Raw genomic sequence first — 22,249 nt, forward strand, 5'->3', positions numbered from 1 at the left:
GTCAGACTTTCAGTCTCAAGCCCAACACTTTTCGGGCGTCTGTCCTTATTCGACTTGGCGCCTTGCTCTACGGCCGTAATTCACGGGCGCCCCGGCGCTGGTGGGCCCTGGCGGCGCCGGGAGCCCTCTGGTGGCCCATGGCTCGCCCTGGCCGGCTGGCGGAGGCGGCGAGGCATTCGAGCGCCGGTGTCCACGCCGTGCACTGCGGGCCGTACACACTGTCTTGACGGAGTCTCTCGGAGGAGGTACGGTAATGGAGTGGCTCACCACGGATAACGGACCGCGATGCGGCTCAGGCAGCCCGCCGTCAGACTCTGCTGGCGTTGGCTCTAGATTGTGGGCTGCCTGGAATCGCGGGGATCATAGTTGGTCTGCTGGCGTTGCTCGATGCCAGATCAAATACCAGTAACTGGCAAGTAGATACAAAAGTAGCGCATCTCAACATGATGATGTGCATTTCATCACTGAAATGCTCTAAAACAGCATTGTTTGGGGGAATCCTGCTCAGGTGTGTGGGGTTATGACTAAAAAATGTTTTCTGGCAGCCCGTGTTCTGTGTCTCGGGCAAGTGGATCGACTAGTCCACTTGACAGAGGATGACACCGCGTAGAAATTGTATTTTTTACCACGTGAATTTGCGAAGGATTCCATTTATTTTGGAGCATCTCGCGCAGTAAGATGTCGCTACAACATTTGCTAATGACATTGTGTGATTGTTCAGTTGCCGAAAATGCTGACATTGTGATGGGCAATAGCTATTTATGTCATGCTATGAAAGCACTGCTAACTCGGGCATGTATGGCTAACTTCTATGAGAAGTTAGCATCAATACACGAATGACCAATAACACGTGCTCGTATCTCTGTGTTCAACAGGCCGGCGCGTCAGTCCGTATTTCTCAGCGAGCCCGTGGCCGTCGCTTCTACTGCGCCTCGGCCCCAGCTCCAGGGTGCAGCTCGACGCGTTGTCATGGTACGACACAGTAGTGCGCACACACACATGCACATACACACACAGCCAGCGGTAACTGCGCTGCCCAACCACCTGCGAGTCCCTGCGAGAGGTTGTGTTGCATCTTCCCAGGCTCCCTATCCCTCTGGAAGCAAGAGTCGGTTCTGCTGGTATGTCCAAAACGCGATTGAAAACGCTTCATCTTGGACCAAGAGCGTGTCTTGGGTGACATTTAAATCGCCGAGACGTTACAGGTCACATCAAGTTAACATATTTTGACAACTTCGCGATTTCGCTTTTTTGTAGGTTAACAGACTGCTCAAGTGTCAAAAATAAATGTGTGGACTGTTTCAGTCGTTGGCTTTGCTTCAGCAGTCGGTTCCATGGGAGATGGGGGCCTGGGGAACTTCAGAGGGTTCCATGAAGTCGTGTTAGGGGTGTCACTGCCGAGTGCAGGCCTTTGGTAGGGAACGGTCGCGTCTTCCTCTGGAAAAATCTGTAGGTTAGATAGGTTTGGTGGTAACAGCTTGACCAAAATGTCGAACAATGGCGTGCTTTTAAGTTTCTTAAGCATGTCATAGGCGTGAGCCTATGGCATGCTTAAGAAACTTCAGGTCAAAGCTGAAGGGCAGGCAAAGTCAGATAGTACAACCGGAAAATAGGTTCCAGATTCTATGTCTATGAGGTATGACAGTGCCATAAACCCACGAAACTTCATTGCGTTGTGGTAAAAATTACCCTGGATGATGTTACTGTGTGAAGTTACCTATGAGCATGCGCCTCGGACATGTTTGTAAGACAGTGGACCCCCTAAAAACATAAACAATTACATCATTGCACAAATTTCAACCGCATAGTTGGTGCATAATCACCGGACACATTTTTTTTCACGCACGAGCTTACGCCCATTTCTTTATATGTCATAGGCATAGCCTTCAGCTTCCTTATGACGTACAATTCATGTTTATTTTCCGGTGACCTCAAACATGGCATGCCCAACATGCTGTCATCTGCACCGAGATATGTGGTGGAGAGAACCTGCTATATATATATATATATATAGTTTATCATGTGTGCAGTTTGCTTACCAATGCTCCTGTGAAGAGATTAGTCGAAGTACTCATGGAATACGCGTGCCAAAGTCCTGCCCTGCGTCGACCAACAACTCTTAATCATGTCATGAGGGCCATGCTGCGCCTCTGGGGCGCGTTTAAAAGGCATTAGGCACATTCTCAATTCTTGTGAATGCATGCAAAAGTATCCATTTTGAGCTGAAAATGTCAAATATGACTGGTTTGAGCGAAAAGCTGACATTCGCGGAGAAATAAGCAGTCCAAAACTAGTCCAAATCCGGCCTTCTGATTTGCTCGCCTTCAAGAGCATTTGTTATAGTTTTGAATGTAAAATGTGAATGATTACCAGCATGAGAAGGACTTAATAACTGCTGACCTCTAGCACGACAATGATGTTCTTGTTCATGGACAAAATTGACAAAAGCACGGAGAAATTATGCTTCCATTCTTTGTTGTATTCGTAGCATACTTAGGAGCGTCGATGAACGGAGCTAGAGTGTTGGCACGGTGGGCGGGTATTGGTACACGGCTTGGTATTGCTTGGGTGGGGCATTCATGTATACATACGAAGGGACTGGGGTTTCTTCTCCTTAGACATGTTGCTACCTCTTAAAAGCACCTTCAAAGTTCTGCGAAGTAAAGACTTACGTTTCGGGCAGCCTTTCAACGCGAAGTTAATTAATCTCTTTTGAAGGCTGCTTGACAGTGAAATAGAAGTTTCCTTGGTGGTGTTTAGATTCCAGGTATGAGGACTGAATGCGAAAAATGTGGATGCAACTGCATTTGCACACAGCTTTCTTTATTTTGGCATCATTTGTGCCAGAGACTTGGAAGCTGACCCTTCTCAACGACAATCAACCTACAAACCGCGCTAAATGCTCGGATGTGGCCTTGACCATAGGTCAAGTACAGCCCACGCGTGCCGATGTCCTTCAAAATCTATCATGCTATGTAGCGTTGCTCAATTCTCCTTAATCTTCTTCAATCCCTTTAGAGAAGGGGCAAGTATGCACGGTGCACCTGGTCGCAGTCAGTTTTACAGAAGCCGGCGCGAAGCACCTTCGGTGCAAAATTTGTTTTTTAATGAACATTGACTTAGTCTAGCAAAATTAGTTTTTGGAGGGCTAGGCAGTGAGAAATGACGCAACCTGCCCCAAAATAGCCCCGAAACGATGCTCTCCCCTCGGATTTTGCCCACTCTCTTTATCAGGGTCGGGGGAAGGGAGGAGGGCTGGAGCCCTCTTCCCAACTGAATGGGAACCTGGATTACGGGCATATAATTACGAATACTACCTTTATCTTTCTTCTGAAGGGGTGCGTCATATTCCAAGGCGTCTTCGGCAAAATTAGACTCGCATTCGTTGCTAGTGACTTAGCATACCTGCCAAGGGGATGAGCGGTGCCACCAATGGCTCCGGTGATCATGCTCCGCGCTGGTCTTGTTCTTCTCTGGTCGCCATGTTGACAATGAAATGGTACGCAGCGCGCGGATGTCCACTCTGATTTGATGATCACAGTCAACCGCCACGCCTTGTGCACTTCACAATCAATTCGCACTGCTCAAACATAAGAATGGGGCATACCTTTTTCAAAAATATAATAATAAGAATAATTAATCTCCTTTTACTCTCCCCGATTCACCACCAGTTCCAGCACCAGTTCGTAGACCTGTGAATGCTGATTCATTCATATCATCCATCGTAAATTGCACAGGTAGCATGAACGCGCAGACTACATTCCAAACGTTTTAACTCATGTCCTAAAGCGTTCGAATGTACCTTCTTCTTCCAGATGCGTAACCCTTTTCGTCCGTCCGTTGGCCGCTGCTAGCCCCGGAGCCGACGCCGAGCGGCCCATTGAGTGTGCAGCAGCGGGCGTCGGAGTTTTCGTTTCGAAGACCTGCGGGCACATATTTCCAAAACACTACCGAACACCATCACCGAGAGTACATGTTGAAAAACATGTTCCATAATTTGCCTCAATTTTCGATTATGACTGCAAGTTGAGCATTTCCAGGGGGGACATGTTAATACAATTTTTTTATCCCGGTTTGATCTGCAATCTACGTTCACAGGGTCCTCAGTATCTCCGACGAACCCGGAACAAATTCTGGCAAAGCCTCAGATTTCTATCAGTTTAGAAAGCGTCCAGTGAACCATGGCAAAATGAAAAGCGCCTGCAATGTATTCCATGCAGCCGTTTAACGCCTGCTTCCTTCAGTTTATTGACTCCAAAATGCAGACAAAATTGCAGCTCCTCATAACTTGAGGCTCCTGTTCCTGTCAGGGAAAGTTAACATACAAATGCTTCGAAGAAAATGGCGTCCCTCATAAACAAGTGGGCCATATTCGGAAATTTTTTAGAGAGGGCTTCGTCCAGCCTGTGTGCCGCCCCTTACCACGGCCCTGGCTGCGCTCCTGGCTCTGAGCGTATGGGTCTCCCGGGACTCGATATGGTAATGGATAGGGGAGCTGTACGTGCTCAGTCAGCAGAGTTGAGCGGTACCGCATTCTCGTCGGCGCTCAGTTATGGGCGGCGGCGGCTGGCTGGCCGGCCGAGGCGGACGCAGACGTCGGTTTGCTCTGGCCTGCGCCTGACACGTGTGGAGGAGGCCGCGCAGCAGGTGCTGAAGCACCGGGAAGCGGCAGCCAACTGGCGTTGGTGGGGCGCGCCAAACAGTGGCGCAAGCAGGACGGGGTGCTGGGCACTGGGATACGTGCCCCCTGAGGTGCCAAAGAGCGTCCTGACTAGTATGCGAGGACCGCTTGCGTTGATTGGGGTCCCTGAGTCGATGAGGGTCTTATTAACATCGGTGAGGCACCACCAGTACTGAGCAGTCGGCTCCGTAGCGGACTGGGGCTGAGCGCCCATTTCTCAGGCTCATGGCCGCGATTTGCATCATATGTATGCAGCCATTTCTGATATACGGCATTGCTTCCACGGCAAAACTTGTGCAGTCATCACTTATGCACGAGCTTAGTTCTACTGCAAAGACTTACACATTACCTGTGCTGCAAAAACTTACACACAAAATAATGGTTATACAACAAAGCTAGTACTTCAAAAATGTACACCCATCATAACTTTTACTCCAAAAAGCTATACATTTCTCAGATATACGCGACGTTACTTCTGTTACCAGTCAATACTTAGATGCGACAGTAGCGCTACAGGACAAAATCTTTGCTTCAGAAGTTTACGCCCCTTAACACTTCTACGGAAAAAAATGATTTACTCCGTATCAATACACGAAATTACTTCTACTGATGGCACCTAGAAGCCCGAGATATATCTCATGTAAAATGCTCCAACGAGTACAAGTTTAGTAGCTGCACATAACCCACTCGGGCGACTGGCTGATGCAATGGCGCACCACGCTTCCAAAGGCGAGTCATCCGGCCGGCGAGTCCAGCGGATACGGTGGGACGTTTATGCATGGCTAATGGACGACGGCTGATATAAAGTCACAAAAGACACAGATGGAGCTCACAGATACAGGGCGAACACAGATGATTGACTGTTTGATGACAAAAAACTCAAAGATAGACATCATCATCAATGGCCACCAGTACCTGCTGCGGCTCAAAGCCTCGTCTGAGCAAGCCTCACTACAGACGAATAGACTAGCTTCCTTCACGTGTCCCTGGACGGTTATTGCAAACCTGTTGCGATCTCAGCCTATTTCAAACCAGCAGACTCAGGCAGACACTTAAACAGCTTGAGCGACTGCCCTACCAGATACAACGATAGCGTCATAAAGTTTATTCGAACAGAGCGACAAAACATTGTTATTCCAGGAAACTTGTGCATTTACAGCTGCAGAGAGCAACAAAAACGATGTCCGACCTGATCATGTTACCTGTTCTAATTACCTGCTACAACAGCCTGTTCAGACCGTCGACAAACACATACGCGACTCAATCACCAACATATCGAAGCCCGCGCTGTCACTTCTCCAGTCATTAGTCAGCAAGTTGTGCTACAAAACAGCATGTCCAGGCCTACAAGTAGAGCGCAGCAAGAATTTCCTGCGTCCCTACTTGTAGGCGCAGCAAATGGAAACAAAATGCGTCCATGATGGCATACTACGGGGCCATCACGACGAAAACTCAAAGATAGTAGGCCTCGTAGTATGCCATCACGGTTTACTACGAGAGTATTGCCGAAATATGCAATGTGGAAGGGGCTTATTTCTGAAGGAGCGGATCCAAGCCCCATTGACACGACCTACGTACTGCAAACAGACCAGCAGACCCCACAAACGGTAAAAGATAATCAACGATAATCAGAAAACAAAAATAAGCATCATTTTACCGTTCAAAATAAAATGATGACGACCCTACAACGGTGACTGTTATACATATATATATATATATATATATATATATATATATATATATATATATATATAATTTAAGCCATCGTCTTGTGTTAGTTTGTAACATTGGGCTCCAGGTTTTGGCACCAGTCCAATCAATGGATGTGCTAATGTGGTGTTGAATATCATGAAGGACAGTTCCAACCGAGCAGTGAATATTTCCAGACAGTTGCTGTTGAGAAAGTTCAGAATGGCGGCTCCTGGGAGTTAGATGTCGACCAGAAATGCGAACCACAGAAGACAGAACCCCGCGGACAGTGGAGCTCCCAGATGGACTTCATACTCAGCATCGTGGGATACGCCGTTGGCTTGGGCAACTTCTGGCGGTTCCCTTATCTCTGCTACAAGAACGGCGGAGGTATGGTGGCATCAGCTGGTGACGATGTAGTCTGCAGATTCCACTCCAATAGATATTCACACACGTGGTCTTAAATGTGGCCCTGACCCTGGCTCCCCGTCTTCCGCTAGGTATTTTACAAACACCAGGTCCAGATTTAAGGCTCCCACTGGTGAAGTCTTGTCCAATCCTTGATCACACTCGAATTTTATCCCTTTCAACTTTTTCTGGGATTTGACTCCTAGCTTTATCGTTTTTTTTTGTCCTGCGAATTTTTTCCGGTTCGACTTTTGTTCTTGTCGACTTTTAACCCGATGCGTTTTTATCCCTTGACTCTTTTCATTTCAGTTTTTCTCTGTCTACTTTTAGCCTTTTGATTTTTTTTCGTTTTGATTTTTCCGATTTGGCTTTCATTTTTATCGACTCTCTATTGACTGCCTTTTTTCGTTTGACCTTTTCAATTGGAATTTTGTAGCCGACTTTTCGTCCGAACGTACCACGAGCAGATGTTCCTGTACTTTTTTGCATGGTACGAGCCTGTGCAGGCCTGAGTAAAACGTAAGCTCGCGTAGACACGTGTTTAATTCCCATGCCAACTGTCGGCATGTTCGACACCTGCGTTTTCTTTGGCTCCTCTCCTCATGATTTCCTCATGATTTTTATTGCTTACGAAATTTGGTAAGGATGTGCTTAGCTCATCCAAGCACTGTTCTGTATCCAAAGAATTGCAGCATGGCTGCTGGTTTGAATGAAATGTACATCGGTAAGCTGCTTGCTGTAATGGAGTTTCTAAATCGATGCCCGTTGCTGTGTGTGTGTGTGACGACGCTGGGTTTCCCAAGGTGCGTTCCTGGTGCCGTACCTGATCACGTTGCTGGTGGCTGGCCTGCCGCTGCTCTGTATGGAGCTGACCATTGGCCAGTACACCAACCTGGGGCCCAGCATGCTCTTCCAGAACCTGTCGCCGCTCTTCGCCGGTGAGTCGGTAATCGCTCCCCGCATGACTGGCTGGCTAGGGCAGGCTGGCGAGCTGCGGCCAGAGCAGCCCGGAAACCCAGCGGCGCCGTCCGTGCGTACGCTGTTACAGTGATGTAGCCAGAAAGGTACAGGCAGGGGATGGGGAGGCACAGGGCATGGTCCGTTCCTCACATCCCGAGAGGCAGGGACCTACGGCCAGAGCCCGATTGGAGGACCCAAAAGGCTGGCTAGAGGTCGTCTGAGCGGACAACGGCCCACAGAGCTGGGCCCTCAAATGTCAGTGATAAAGTCGCCTGTGCCGATTGAGGACCACTAAGATCATGTGATAATCCATGTCGGTCAGAGACAGGACCGCCAACACCAAACAGCTGGCTTCGTATTGGTGTGGGTCCTGGAATCGCATTTCCCAAGTGGGGACAAGACTGAGGACCGCGATTTGCATAGGTGGAGCCCCTGAAAAATGAGGTACCCCTTGTGTCAGGCAGGGGTCCACGGCGCCTAACATGGTGTCCTGTATCGACAAGGGTCTCCAAGTCCCCCAGGGGCACCTTTGCTGAACAGGGACAGGAACGCGACAGGACAGGGACAGGAACGCGACCCCATATGTCAGAGCACCTCTTGCGTTGGTTTGAGTCCTTTGAAAAGGGAGGGCGATAGGAAGACTCACGATGAAACAGTTCATAATAAGGTAATGGAAGGGCGCTACGCTAGTCAGCGGCCTCAGTTACGAGTAGGTCGCTTCCTTTTCATTTCAGCCCGGGGTTCCGGCTCCATAGTTCGAACAGAGCCGCTGTGCCAATTGCTGTATCCCTGCGCAGTGCACCGGTGAAAAATCCTTCCGCGCATTTGAGGACCCTGCAGCGATTTGGGTACACCTTCCCCGGTCAGAAAGCCTTCCGCATAAGGGAGGGGATGTTATAATGTATCCCCGTCAAACCTCCAGACTGACCAGGGGACCCCGCTCTCAGCATTCACCAGGGAATTCTGGCTTTCGTGTCGTGAACAAGTTTTTGCTACAGAAGTTATGACTAACGATCTCATGTAACTAACGTATGTGGTTTTGCAGCATAAATTTTGTCGTGTAGTACTCACGTCGTGCGTCAATTTTTACAGTACAAGCAACGTCGCAAATAAGCAACGACTGTATACGCTATTGCAGTAAATGTAATGACGTGTCTAAGTTTTTTGGACTATATATTGTGTCATGCAGCACTCATGTCGTGTATAAGTCTTGCAGTAGAGATAATGTGGCGTATAAGTTAAGTCCTTATAAGTGTTTGCAGTAGAAGTAATGTTGCGTGTAACAAACGTCGTAGCACTCGTGTCAGTAGGAGTTTTTGCCGACCACTAATGTCGTGACATCACTGTAAACGGCAGAGCGCGCGCTCGTCACTTGGGTTGCTCAACACCTTCCTCGCGCTTCTCGACAGCCGTTCCTTTCTCACGCTTCTCGACAGCTGTTCCTTTCGCACGCTTCTCGATAGTTGTCCCTTTCTCACTCTTCTCCACGGTTGTTCCACACAGTGGAAAGTGTTATCTCCTTGCGAGGGCTACAGCTCTCAAGCTTCCTCCCCCCCCCCCCCCCCCCAACTAATGATGGCCTGAACCCCGCACTTGGGAACTTGGTTCCCAATACCTAGCTCTTTCACGCATCAAAAATTCAAAAGATTGGAAAAGCTAGGTGACACTGTGATGCGTTTTTAGGAATGAAACAGGGATTTTACAGACCTAAAGTTTGTCAAAAGGGCATTGCAATTTAATCAATTATGCTTTTAGTTTTATATGAAATGAGCCACACACACCCCATTTCCGACAGCTCCTTCACACTGTGCTTGTGAGGTCATATAGGTGTTCACCTCATAATCAGCATACCGCCACGGGCTTGCCGGTAACAGTGAGGTTGGTCAGGTCAATTCGTTGTCAGGTATCGCGTCGTCCTGCGTAGGTCACTGGTCAGGACTGTATGCGTCTCATAGGGCAAGCGCAAGCAAACCACTGCATGGTTTTTACGCACACCACAGACAGATACTTACAATGAAACTGCATTGTGGTGTCATCATTGCGCATTTTCCTTAAAAGTGACGAGGAATGTCATCGCTGACCTGTCTACAACTTTCGTGGGGAAATTTCATGTAACGCAACCAATACCACCTGACCCGATGGGCATCAATGAAAACTTGTCCATGGGGTGTCCCAAGCTCTCAATGCGATTTTGAGAGCAACTGCGGAGATTGAAGCTACCTTTGGAAGTAATAGACGCTTTATGACCTCCCATGATTGGGAAAATGCACTTTTGGAACGGCTGTATCTGGGAAACAGTTTGTCACAGATCCCCTCCCCCCAAAACAACGAGATATTGGCTCTCAAGAATAGTTGCGTTTAATTTACCGATATGTTAAGAATGCACATATGGATTTAAGGTTCGGATCTTAGGTGTTAACCATCGCGCTGATTCGCCGTTTCGAAAACACAGGATTGAATTGGGGGGGGGGGTCGCTGCGACCCCTCTGCCGTTCCCAAACCAAGAAAGATAGAGCTTAGCAGAAAAGATCAATGGTTTAAACGAGATTTCACGATTGGTAGTACGTCTTATGCTGCTACGTTAGTAATTTATCCTTATGAACCATGTTGAATATCAAATTTTCTCGCAAATAGTACCTTTTCAGCTTTACATGTACATAGGTATAAGACCATTCCTTTAAGCGACCCAAAATTCAAACAGTCGTATTTTTTCTTCAACTTTTAGCGCAGTGACGCATAGTTGTATGCGTTTTTACCATGCAATGATAACGAACGCCGTGATTTTATCATAGAGTGATGATGTATGGTTCCGTTGATACAGCAACGTCAGCCCGCCGCCCCCGCTCCGCAGCATCGTCCGCTGCCACTCACCGCCCGCTCAGGCCTTGGAGCGCCGTGCAACGTTCCTGAAAATACCCCGCCTCTAGAAAACCAGACACGCCTATGGACACGTTTTTGGTGTCAAAATACATACAATGGATGCCTCTTAAGCCACTGCAATTTAGGCGCGATTGCACTACATGCCAGGATGGTATACTAAAAAAACCGTAACAGGGGGGTCGATGCGATCCCCCCCCCCCCCCGCCATCAGGGTGAGTGTCATGTAGGGTTTTTGAATTTCGCACGCACCTTTTCAACTGGTTCCATGAAAAATGAAGCTCGTATTTTCCTGCCGACTCGTCCAACGAACACCGCATTGTTCCTCCGGCGCGACGCGGCCACCCGGCGCCCCTTCAAACAACCCCTCCCTTAGCGTCTGGCGCGGTCTAAGGCGGCGCGCAAGTGTGGGCAGAGAGGCAGCCACTGTTTCACACTCAGGCACGTTAGTCCACGGTCGGTCACAGCGACAGTCACGATCAACTTTTAGCTCACGGTCAGGCATGAGGCGTGTGAGCTCCACACGCGTCATGAACGATTTAAAAAAAAGATTCACTGTGGTGCGATGCGCTGCTGCCTAGGTGACACATATATTTGCCACACACTTTTGTTAACACGCTGTCATAAACGTCTACATGCGAATAACCGGAGAGGATGTATCCCTGCCTTATACGCCAGGACCTGCAAACCTTGACGTAGAGCTGGAGTTCTGGCGTTATCAAACCACCGATCCTAATTCAGCCATGCTCATGACTTGTTATTATTGCGACCCGATTTTCCAAATCTGAGTGTTTGACATGACGTTTGGAGTCATGGAAAGCTGTGGTGAAAATGCAGATACCTGTTAAGCTTTCGTAATCGTTGCAATGCTTTTTCAGCACCTGTCTGCTATGTTAGTCATATGTTCACCGACCCATGCCTGTGTAAGTTCGTCGCATATGACAGTGTACCTATCAACACTACAACACCCCACCGGTACAAGAAATCACGATTGTTCTCACCACCAGCTAAGAATCATAACAGCTGGTTGAGGGTGGTTGAGGTATTAGCTAAAGCAATAAACTTGCGACATAACACATGCCAATGTTTGTGGGGCTATGCTGAGAAGCTCCGGAGTTAGGACCCGGTCCAAGTCATCCATGGCTACCCCTGTTTCCTTCCCACACTTCCAAAAATGCGCTCCATACGTCCCCTCAGCCGACAATGTTGCCCGTGATTTTGGCCACAGTCCGCGTGTAAAATGAGGGATAACTGCCAACCAACATGGCCCATCGCAGCCGAGAGAATGTCGTGTGCCGTGCTTGACGCTAGCGGACGGAAGTTCTCGACTCAATGTTAGAAATTTGTAGCGGGCTGGGCTCTGCCTGGGTTAAGTAAATCAAAAGTTAGTTGATACTTAGTGCGTTTCTTGGATCTGTAAAGGGCTCTGGACTGCCTCAACTTGTTTAGCCTGAACATGCAATTATAATTTGGAAGCGGTAGCAATGGCGCAGTACAAGCGCCGTTATATGCTTGGTTTCCCAGGCCCTTGGGTTCAATGGAGGGCTGCTACTCTTGTAATGTGGTGGCACTGGGTACGAGCTCGTGACTTGTGATGTGGTGGCACTGGGTACGAGCTCGTGACTGGCACGTTGTTTTTGCTCGGCGATCGAAGAAAAGCCTGCTACCAACTGGCCAGGCCGAGGGCAATGTGGCCGGTGCAGCCTTATGGGGGCACTGGAAGAAAGACTGCTGGTAACTGACCAGGCCGAGGGGCACTGTGGCCGGTGCAGCCTTATGGGGGCACTGGAAGAAAGACTGCTGGTAACTGGCCAGGCCGAGGGCACTGTGGCCGGTGCAGCCTTATGGGGGCACTGGAAGAAAGACTGCTGGTAACTGGCCAGGCCGAGGGCACTGTGGCCGGTGCAGCCTTATGGGGGCACTGGAAGAAAGACTGCTGGTAACTGACCAAACGGGGCCAACCCGACTTGTTCAGTCGTGTCGGAGCACTGCGCGTTACTTAAACCCTCCGCAGTGCCATCTGGCAAGAAGACCGTGGGGAAAGTTGTCGAATGGACTGGGTCGGCTTTTTTTGGTTGCTGGGATCAAAAGATGTCAACTCGCGACAAGCCCCTTTGAGCATCTTAAGAACATGAAACCATCCGTGCAAAAGGTTCCATGGTATTTTGGTTTAACTCAAAAAATGTGGAGCAACGAAGAGTTTCAAGAAGGCAGGAAAGAAGCGAAACAACAGAGAGTTGTGAAACAAAAGGGTGAGTTTTGTTTTAAATGGTCTGAAAGGGTCTCAGTTGTCCCACCTTTGGAGCATATTTCAAAAACATGCTCTGGTGAAACCTTCGGACCAGTTACGTCTTATAATAACGCTTAGGAGGGCCACTACAGTGCCATAAATATGAAATAGGGATATTAGCTTTGGTTATTTTCGAGTTCAAATTACACCGTCAACGGTTATCAAACACTAGCCACAGAGTGTAGCTCTACTCCACAACTACCGAGCTGTCTCAACTGCCGTCGTCATAGCGACGGCAGAATCTGCTAAAGGCCGCCGTCAGCTGTTCCAGACTAGAGGTAAGTTTTTGGGGTGTTTTACCCCCACACTGCGCGCGTGCGGGAGATTTAAAGTGGCACCTCTACTGATGGGTATAAATACGGTCAGTGCAACTGAACATTTGGGATCGGCACAGCGGGCGACAAGGGCCAGTTACCGAGAAGTACATTGGTTGAATCGGGATGTCACTGTAGACCATTAGATACACTGTTTCCTAAAACCAAAGAGCGCTTCGAAAAAAACTGTTGCAAACGCTTTAAGGGAGAAATATAAGTCATGGTGCACTGCTTCGTTGAATTGGTGTGATAGCAGCCTGCTGTTTGTATATATGTTTTTTTCTAAATAGAGTGCTTTAAGCGTTCTAGCATTTATTACGCAAGCACTTTTAAGAATTAGTGCATTGCAAGCACTACAATTCACACACATTGCAAAAAGCAGGGCAAACGCAAAGCATTACTTTTATAGTGCTGAGCAAGAAGCTCAATGAAATTTCCCACGCAGGAGCGGTTACTTCAACTAAAAAACCTGAACTATTCAGAAAAATTCCGAGAAAACTGTCATTGCTTATCAAATGTCACGCATCTGCTTACATATGATGCTACACGGGGCCGATAAAAGATCTCTCAAGGACCGAGGTCCTAATGAAATCTATCGGCCCATGTATGGCATTCATTGTGCTATATGTTGTTCACAACTGTCCCGCTGGAAAAGCCATGATTTAAGCGATTCAGAGTACGTCGGAATCAGGACCTTGGTGACGCTTCAAAATAAGACAAAAATACGGTGGGGCCACTGATAAATGAGACCGGGTATGCTAAAATTTGAAATAAACCTAAAACAACTTTATTTTTGCTTACATTGTTCGTCGCACTTGATCGTTTATTGACGAGGTATTTGATCCCAAGAAAGCGAAATATTGGTTATATAATTGATTGCAACTATCTCCGTTCAGGACATGGCCTTAAAAACAGTCAGGTGAAATGAAATGAAATAAAATGAAACCTCTTTCCCCTTCACATAACATAACATCTCAGACAGTCGAGTACCTTTTATCGCATGCTCGCGCTTATGTTGAAAGCATACCCCGGCACATGGCAAAAGCCTTGGTGACATATATATATATATATATATATATATATATATATATATAAGTCGAGACATGGTAAAAGTATAGCTCCTGCATTGCTCCGATAAACGATCTCGCATGCCTTCTTCGGCCTTCGGGGTTTGTGATGAGTGTAGAGGCTGATTATTTGTAAGCTGTATTAAATCTGCCCGCTTTCAAATCGCTGCATACTTTAAGCGGCAATCCTTCTTTCTGTATTGCTCTGGTATGAATACCTGCAGCAGACATCCGCTCTTTAAATGACTTCGGCTATCACCGCTCGCTTGCAGGAGTCGGCTACGGTATGGTGATGGTTTCGTTTCTGGTCGTCTGTTACTACAACCTCATCATGACATGGACTATCTTCTATACCGTTGCCTCATTCAGAAGCACGCTCGGCTGGTCCAGCTGCGCCAACGAGTAAGATACTAACGCAACTTGTCGATACACCGAGGTTCACTTTACAAGGGATGCTGTCTACGTCGCTTCAAACGTTTATTTTGGTCTTCGTTGTGAATGATTTCTGATGCGGTTGGCTGGGTGCGGCCCGATGACATGACCAAGTAGCACTGCAGGCGTAGTAAGCTTTTTTGGTGAAGAGAGAAGAGTCTGGGCACGACCGTCTGTAGATTGGCTAGCGTAACTGTTTTGTGATTTGTCGCATTTGGCATCACACTATCTCTCATCAGCTGTATTTTCACAAAATGACTGGTGAACGCTTGGTGAATGGGCGGGCGGGCTAGCGTGAACAACACGATATCTTACCGTCCAGCTATAACACCGAGAACTGCTTCACGCTGGCCGAGGAACAGGCGTGCCTGAACCAAACCGGCGGCACCGACCTGTTCTGGAACAAGACGTGCTACCCAATCGACGCGTTCTGCGCGCAGAACAACTTCACCCTCTTCAACGCCACACACTGCTCCAGCAACGTTAACTCTTCGTTGTTGAAGGCGTATGGAGACATTGGACATCGCATATCCGCCAGTGAGGACTATTTCACGTGAGTAGAATATCGCTCCCATGGCTGCTTTCTACGTATGCGTGTGTACCGGGCACTGGGCAAGAACGTGGTCCAGCGTAGGGGTAGGCCCGAACGAGGCAGCTGGGATGGAAAGCATGTCCATAGGAGACCGTTCACAGCAAGCAGTTTCGTATTTGGTCGGTTTTCGTGAAATTGGCGTTACCTGTGGCACTTATCTTCCTTCAGAGTTTGATACTGGACTCTCCCTTTGTCGGCCTGCACGTCTTGCGAGAGCTGCTTAAGCATGTTTTTTGTTGTTAGAGCTACAATCTGAAGAACGTTCTTCGATCACTTAATATTCCTGTCTGGCTGTTTAACACGGTTTACTGTGTTTGTTAACATACCAACTTGGCTTCTGCCTACCGCAGCTGAAACCGGTTCACTAACAAGGTGGCCAAGAAAACGATAACCGCCAAATATCTACCCTAAAAGGACCTTTCCGCCCCAGGAGCATAGTAATTGAGCAGATTTAGGGGTCAGTACCACATTTTTGGTTCAAATTTAGCTATATACATATGTAACAAGTAGGTATGTCAGGCTCTGGACTGCACACCCAGTCTACCGAGATTTGTCTCAAATGCTCAAACTTTTTCGTTCCAAATCGTGCTTTTGGCAAACTTTTGCCTTCTGAATTGTTGCTCATCACTATAAGCAGACGCTGTTTTCCAATACAAAGAAGCTTGTGAATGGATTTGTCACTTGCTCTTAAATATTTGAACTGTAGACTTTATGGCAAATTGGTGCTGTAATTAATAAAATGACAACTTGTTTCGGTTACCACTGCCACGAATGTACCATGATCGTACACAAAGACTTTTGGAGCAAAGTTCATTAAGTAAGCATCCCGTCAGCAATACTGAAGCCCTTCCGAAACGCGTTACTGTAAATTGCTTGGGACGTATGGCTCGATGTTCAGTGACGGCGAAGTAAATGGCGAAGTGCACTGACGCCAACGGCCATTCTTGATTTTATGAAAAATTGTGTTTTTTCATGGACCTGCCCTGTCGCATTAAAATACTTCTCACGCACCATAAAGTAACGCACGCACGTTTTTTAAAAACCTGCACCACCCCTCTAAATCGTTTCAGCAACTATGTGCTGGGCCTACTGGATCACTCGTGGGAGGACTACGGCACTCTCAAGTGGGACCTATGCCTCTGTCTGCTGGCCGCGTGGCTCATCGTCGGCCTTTGTCTCATGAAGGGCGTCAAGTCCTCCGGCAAGGTGGTCTACTTCACCGCCGTCTTCCCCTACGTTGTGCTCATCATTCTTCTGGTGCGCGGTGAGTGCCCTCACCACACATGTCTGCTGCAACCTTGCCTGTTAATGTCGAGGAAGCACGAGGTCGAGGGCAAGGCGAGCATCTGCGAATAGAGAATGTGTGAGATCACAAACCGCAATGCAGCGTAAAGCGTTGGGCATATTTCTCGGTCGGTGGGTCGGCCGGCCGGCGTGACCGCCGCGTCATCAGTGGGTCTGCCGGCCGGCGTGACCCCGGCGTCATCGGTGGGTCGGCCGGCCGGCTCGATCATGGCGTCGTCGGTGGGTCGGCCGGCCGGCGTGACCCCGGCGTCATCGGTGGGTCGTCGGTGGGTCGGCCGGCCGGCGTGACCACGGCGTCGTCGGCGCGCCTCCGGGTACAGACAGCGCCGTAGTGATGACGTTACCACCACTCCCCAGGCGTGACGCTGGAGGGTGCTGCCGACGGCATGGCCTACTACATGACGCCGAACATGTCGCGACTGACTGAATCGCGGGTCTGGGCCGACGCCGCCACCCAGATATTCTACTCGTTCGGACTCAGCTTCGGCGGCGTCATCACCCTCGCCAGTTACAATCGTTTCGATAACAACTGCATGAGGTCAGGCTACAGCTGCTGCAGCGACACCAGCTGCGTGATGTCGGTCTGGGGGTCAGGCAACCGGGCAGAACTTCGCCAGCTACTGTACACGCTGGCGCGCTTGATCGGGTCAATCGCCGGGCTTAGTCAGGACAGGCGAGCGTGCCGACATTCGACGGAACGTACCCGCGCCGTTCAGCATGCATGGCGGGAAGGCCCACAGTCCCGCCTAGTCTTCGGCCTTACAGGGAGTGTTCCGTATTTCTATGGAGGTTTGAACTTAAATAGTCATCTTGAAGATGTGTCGGTACTGTTCACAGTCCTGCCCATCTTAAAACCCAGCTCCTTCCAATTTCTGAGCCACACGCCCGCGAGATTGTACGGAACATTTCGAGATCATTCCAAGGTCACCGAAGCATCCATGGTCATAATAACGTTATTAAAATCCTGCCATTCTATTGGTCACGCAATCAAGAACAAGAAAAACGAAATTATCGAGTCTGTCATGTCTAGCGTTTGTGAGCGCGATTGCCAGATGTAAAGGTCATCAGTTGGCTCTCAATCAATGTTGAACAAGCTGAGATGACGTAATAAAAGTATAACGCATCGAACAATATATTTACTAAACAGAGAAATTGCGCAGAGCAGCCTCTTCCACTAAAAAATGGACCAATAGTTGCTAAGTGAGCTGGTTGCACATATTTGATGCTTGCTTCAATATGTTCGAACTTGGAACATTCCCTTTTACTTGGGCGGAAGGAAGGCAAGAACTAAGGAAACAAGTGTTACCTCGCGTGCGGTACATTCACGACCCATTCAAAAATTTTTGGCGACCGCTGCCGAAACCTTTGCAGGGGTTCTCTTCTCCTTAAAATCACATTTTTTATTTTAAGGGCACCTCATTTGTTACCGAGCTTTGATAAAACTAGTTGTTGCGTGGTGTCTTTAATGGAGATTCATTAGAATGGCCACATACTTAGTAAGTGTAACACCGCTTGTGCTTTCAGTTTGACGTTCTTATTAAAGTCATATGCAGTCATGTAAAGTTATGCGTATGTAATAAGCCACAAGAAGACAAGAAACCAGGATAAGACAAGAAAACAAGAGACAATCCTCTTTATCAATTGCACACCAAGTTCATAAGCAGAACTAGCAGCCCAGAGTCATAACCGGGTACAAGCCGTCCTGCTTTCGCGTGCGTCAGTAATCACAACGACGAACCGCGGGCTGCATCGAACTCGCTGTTGAATTTAAAACGGTGTTATACACAACCGCATGTGTTCATTTGTTGTCCGTCTTTGCTCCAGAGACGCCATCTTCGTAGGGTTTACCAACTGTGGTACATCCGTGCTTGCGGGCTTCGTAGTGTTCTCCGTTCTCGGATTTATGGCCAAACGTCTTGGTAAGCTTGGGCTTGGTGGTGCTGGCGTCGTCACCAGTGTTATTGCTTTTGATTTTCCTCGAACTGAGAGTAGATTTTCAGCAACAAACCAACCCAGGCATTGGTGGGTCGTGTCGAATCCGCCAGTGCTGTTCGCATTTACCACTCGATGGCCGTCGCCGCCGATTATTTCAAGCATGGCCGTTGGCTCCGAACGCGCTCAGGCTGTAGAATGTGGCTTGATCTCTCTCCATCGACAGAATGTCGTGGTCCGTGCACCAGCTAACACCCGATGTATCACCGTGTATCGTCTGCAAAGAGGCCCGGAATGATGCAACATGGTGTGGGTGCTGTGATGAACCAGATACAATCGTAGCCAACTAGAAACGAGAAGCCGCCGAGTGACTCGTAGTGATTCAGCTCACGACCGTGATGTGTGCGCTCTGTAACAGCCAAACGCCTCCTGCAGAGGATCATACGCCTTGCCGCACAACCGCGAGGACTTCAATGGTTTGTCTTTGCAGCAGCCTGAGTCCCGTTTTCTGCACCGGGCATAGCTGGCGACGGATGATTACGGGAGCAAACACGTCGGAAGCGATCGATCACACTGTATCATTCCGGGTCTCTCTGCCGATGACGTTCAAGCAGCTGATCGCACTGCGCCACATCCGAGCCTCACCAGTCTGAGCCTCATCACTCTGAGCCTCACCACTCTGAGCCTCGCCACTCTGAGCCTCACCACTCGGAGCCTCACCACTCGGAGCCTCACCACTCTGAGCCTCACCACTCTGAGCCTCACCACTCGTGCGTAAAATTTAAACCCTAAACGCCACTCGCAGATCGGTCTCGGCTCGTGTATGCAGGCCCCTGATCCCTGCTCCCACCACAACGTGACACAGCTGCTGCTCCCGGCGTTGCAGGCAAGAAAGTGAGCGAAGTGGTGGTGTCCGGATCTGGGCTCACCTTCATCGCCTATCCGGAGGCGGTCGTGCACATGCCCGTCGCCCCAGTCTGGGCTGTTCTGTTCTTCTTCATGATCATCACTCTAGGACTGGACTCGCAGGTGAGACGCTGCCCGTCATCTGTGCCTGCGGAGCGCAGTGCTATTACTGCTGAACCCGTCTCGGACTAAGCCACTGCATTGCGGCGTGTTATGTACGTCTACTTTCGTGCCCATTCCAAGCAAATATAGGCAGCGCACGCCCTGACGCAAGTAACAATGATGAATCGCCATTGCCTTAGATGTAATTTTGCTAAGCCAATGCCCGTTTTTAATTGTGCTGAGATATTCCACGAGGCACCGGCGAAACAGCATTATCTAACAATCATTGGTTATATTCGTAAACTCGACGCATTGAAGCTGTGCTTATGGTCGCAAATAAACAAGGTTGACTAACAACTAGGACAATGAATGCAGAGCACGGCCTGAATCTGCGGATCCAATGCCACTAACACGTTATCGCAATCGCCAATGAAGCTCTCTCTCTCAACCTGACACCCAATACACGATACTGCGCTTCTCAGTTCGCCATGGTCGAAACGGTGTTAACGGCGGTTTATGACCAATGGCCTCATCTGAGGAGCAGGAAGGCAGCCGTCGTCTCTGTGGCATCCATCCTTGGATTCTTGCTGAGCATCAGGTACGTGAGGTTTGCTTAGTTCATGGGGCTTGCGGGCATGCAACCATTTGGGGGCCGTGGTGTAAAGGGCAGGCGGCTGGACGTGCTGGTGATCGGGTGACGGCGGGAGGTGTGGGGCGCTGCACCGCGCCCCCTGCCGGTGCCGGCAGTAAAATCCCGCCCCGGCGAGACTTGCAAGGACGCAGGACGATTTGTGACAGCGGCAAGCACGGTTAGTCTGGTACAGTTGGTGTTTGAAAACGCTTACTTGTAATGGCTTGCATTTAGAAATGCTTATGACGAGCGAGCAAGTTCTGATACACCTTCAGAGTTCACAGATGCTTTGTCATTTCCAAGTCGAAGAGGTTAGTCATAGCCAAGGCCAAAATAAAGGCATTTGGCTATGGATCATCTGCCACTATATGATCAGCCTGTAGCCCTACCGCACCCCGCTCGCGCCGGCCAATCGGCTGGTTCTCTGCTGACGTCATCTAGCGACGACCTGCCAAACTTGAGCTTGTTGGGCGCTCCGCAGCATGTGCGCGAACGGCGGCATCCACCTGTTCACGCTGATGGACTGGTACTCGGGCTCGTGGTCGCTGATGGTGCTGGCGCTGCTCGAAGTACTGGTCGTGGCCTGGGCGTTCGGCGCTGACCGGGTGCTGACGCTGATGGAGGTCGAAATGGGCATCAGGATACCCCGGCTGCTCCGCTGGTACTGGTACATCATGTGGAAGTACATCACGCCAGTCGTCGTAGTCGTAAGTTGTTGATGTGCGACACTGCTGCTGATGCGTTTCCGACTCGTGGTTGACAGGGAGTTGTCGCAAGACGGGACATCACAGGCTCTGGCGGCAGGATGTCGTCGCGGTCAATGCCGTTTGTTCAACTCTGTCCCGGCTGCAGCCTGTCCTGTCGTGTTCCCCACATGTATAGAACCTGTCCAAGTTGCAGGCTATCCTGGTGTGCACCTTGGTTGCATAGCGTCTGTCCTCGTTGTAGACGATCCTGGTGTGTAACTTGTTCGAGCAGCGTCTGTACCAGCTGCAGATCTGCGTAGCCTCACGCTAGGTATACTGTGCCGTACATCCTGGCTGCCACCTGCTCCGGTGCGTCTTCCGTACCAGCACCTGCTGCGGTCGCCGGCCAGCCTGGTGTGCATACTGTGCACGCTGCGCCTGCCTGGGCCGCCGGCTATGGCGGCTGTTTCGCTGATTTCAGGGCATCCTGGCGTTCTCGGTCGTGCAGTACCAGCCGGCCTACTACGGCAGCGGCGAGGCCAAGCAGGTGTACCCCGTCTGGGTGAACGCGCTAGGCTGGCTGATGTCGGTGGCGCCGATCATCCTCGTGCCGGCCTTTGCCGTTGCCTACCTTTGCGGCAGCCGCCGACAGGTGCGGGCAGGAGACACGGCCAGGCGCAGCCACCACGGCGCCCACTGGTCTAAACACACGCGTGTCCGGTCATAAAACAAGACCATAGGTGAAACTAGGACGGCGCGGAACGACTCGTCGCAGAGACTGCTTGAGGTCATCATTAGGCTCAGTGGCTGACCATCATTCATCGAACATTTTTTCAGTCTACATAGCCAGAGTACGCCACATTTCATTTATTTTTTATGCTGTGGAAGCGCGCACCCTCCACCTGGCGGCTGATGAGAGCGGGGAGGGTGACGGTGCCGGCTCGGTTGCAGGGGCTCCGTGCAGGGCTGCAGCCCACACCGCTCTGGCGCCCGGCCGGCAAACGGGCTAGCGTGGCCGCCGCGCAGGAGCTGAACGAATCGACGCTGCCGTCGGCCGACGCGGCTGCGGACAACACACAGGGCGAGGCGAATGCGGGATATGTCCCTGACCCTGCGGTGGTGGTGCACCTGTCGAATGGGTCTCACGAGCCCAAGTGATGCCGAACCCGTCTGAGGTGACGCCGGGGGTTGCATCACACAGCAGTCGCCAACACCGGACTTCTAGAGGCCGCGCGAAAGTTAGCTTACGCTCCAGCGCACGTCGTATGGGTGATTTTGCATAAGCAATTCTAAGATTGTGACGGCGGCGAAATGTCATGCTATGGATGTCTATTATATGCTAAGATATTGTATAATTGGTGTCTACATACATTTACA

The 22,249-nt window shown here is 49.7% G+C and overlaps 1 protein-coding gene across 1 annotated transcript; it reads left to right on the forward strand.

Moving 5' to 3' along the window:
* Nucleotides 1–187: 187 nt before the first annotated feature.
* On the forward strand, nt 188–22,190 carry LOC119111555 (sodium- and chloride-dependent GABA transporter 2). Its single transcript, XM_037235369.1, has 14 exons — nt 188–245; nt 876–972; nt 6,568–6,760; nt 7,582–7,716; nt 14,559–14,688; nt 15,041–15,271; nt 16,381–16,574; nt 16,973–17,153; nt 18,440–18,534; nt 19,434–19,576; nt 20,038–20,153; nt 20,668–20,893; nt 21,354–21,524; nt 21,824–22,190. Exons 2-14 carry the CDS (start codon nt 970–972, stop codon nt 22,028–22,030), a joined length of 2,025 nt encoding a protein of 674 aa, XP_037091264.1. The 5' UTR covers nt 188–245; nt 876–969; the 3' UTR covers nt 22,031–22,190.
* Nucleotides 22,191–22,249: the final 59 nt, after the last annotated feature.

This window comes from Pollicipes pollicipes, unplaced genomic scaffold (assembly GCF_011947565.3).
Source record: "Pollicipes pollicipes isolate AB1234 unplaced genomic scaffold, Ppol_2.1 Scaffold_2555;HRSCAF=2994_pilon_pilon_pilon, whole genome shotgun sequence".
Classification (NCBI taxonomy): domain Eukaryota; kingdom Metazoa; phylum Arthropoda; class Thecostraca; order Pollicipedomorpha; family Pollicipedidae; genus Pollicipes; species Pollicipes pollicipes.

Coding starts and splice junctions, on each gene's coding strand:
- LOC119111555 (XM_037235369.1), top strand. Junction 14,689..15,040: donor TGGTCCAGCTGCGCCAACGA/GTAAGATACTAA, acceptor CTTACCGTCCAG/CTATAACACCGAGAACTGCT. Junction 20,154..20,667: donor GGATTCTTGCTGAGCATCAG/GTACGTGAGGTT, acceptor GGCGCTCCGCAG/CATGTGCGCGAACGGCGGCA.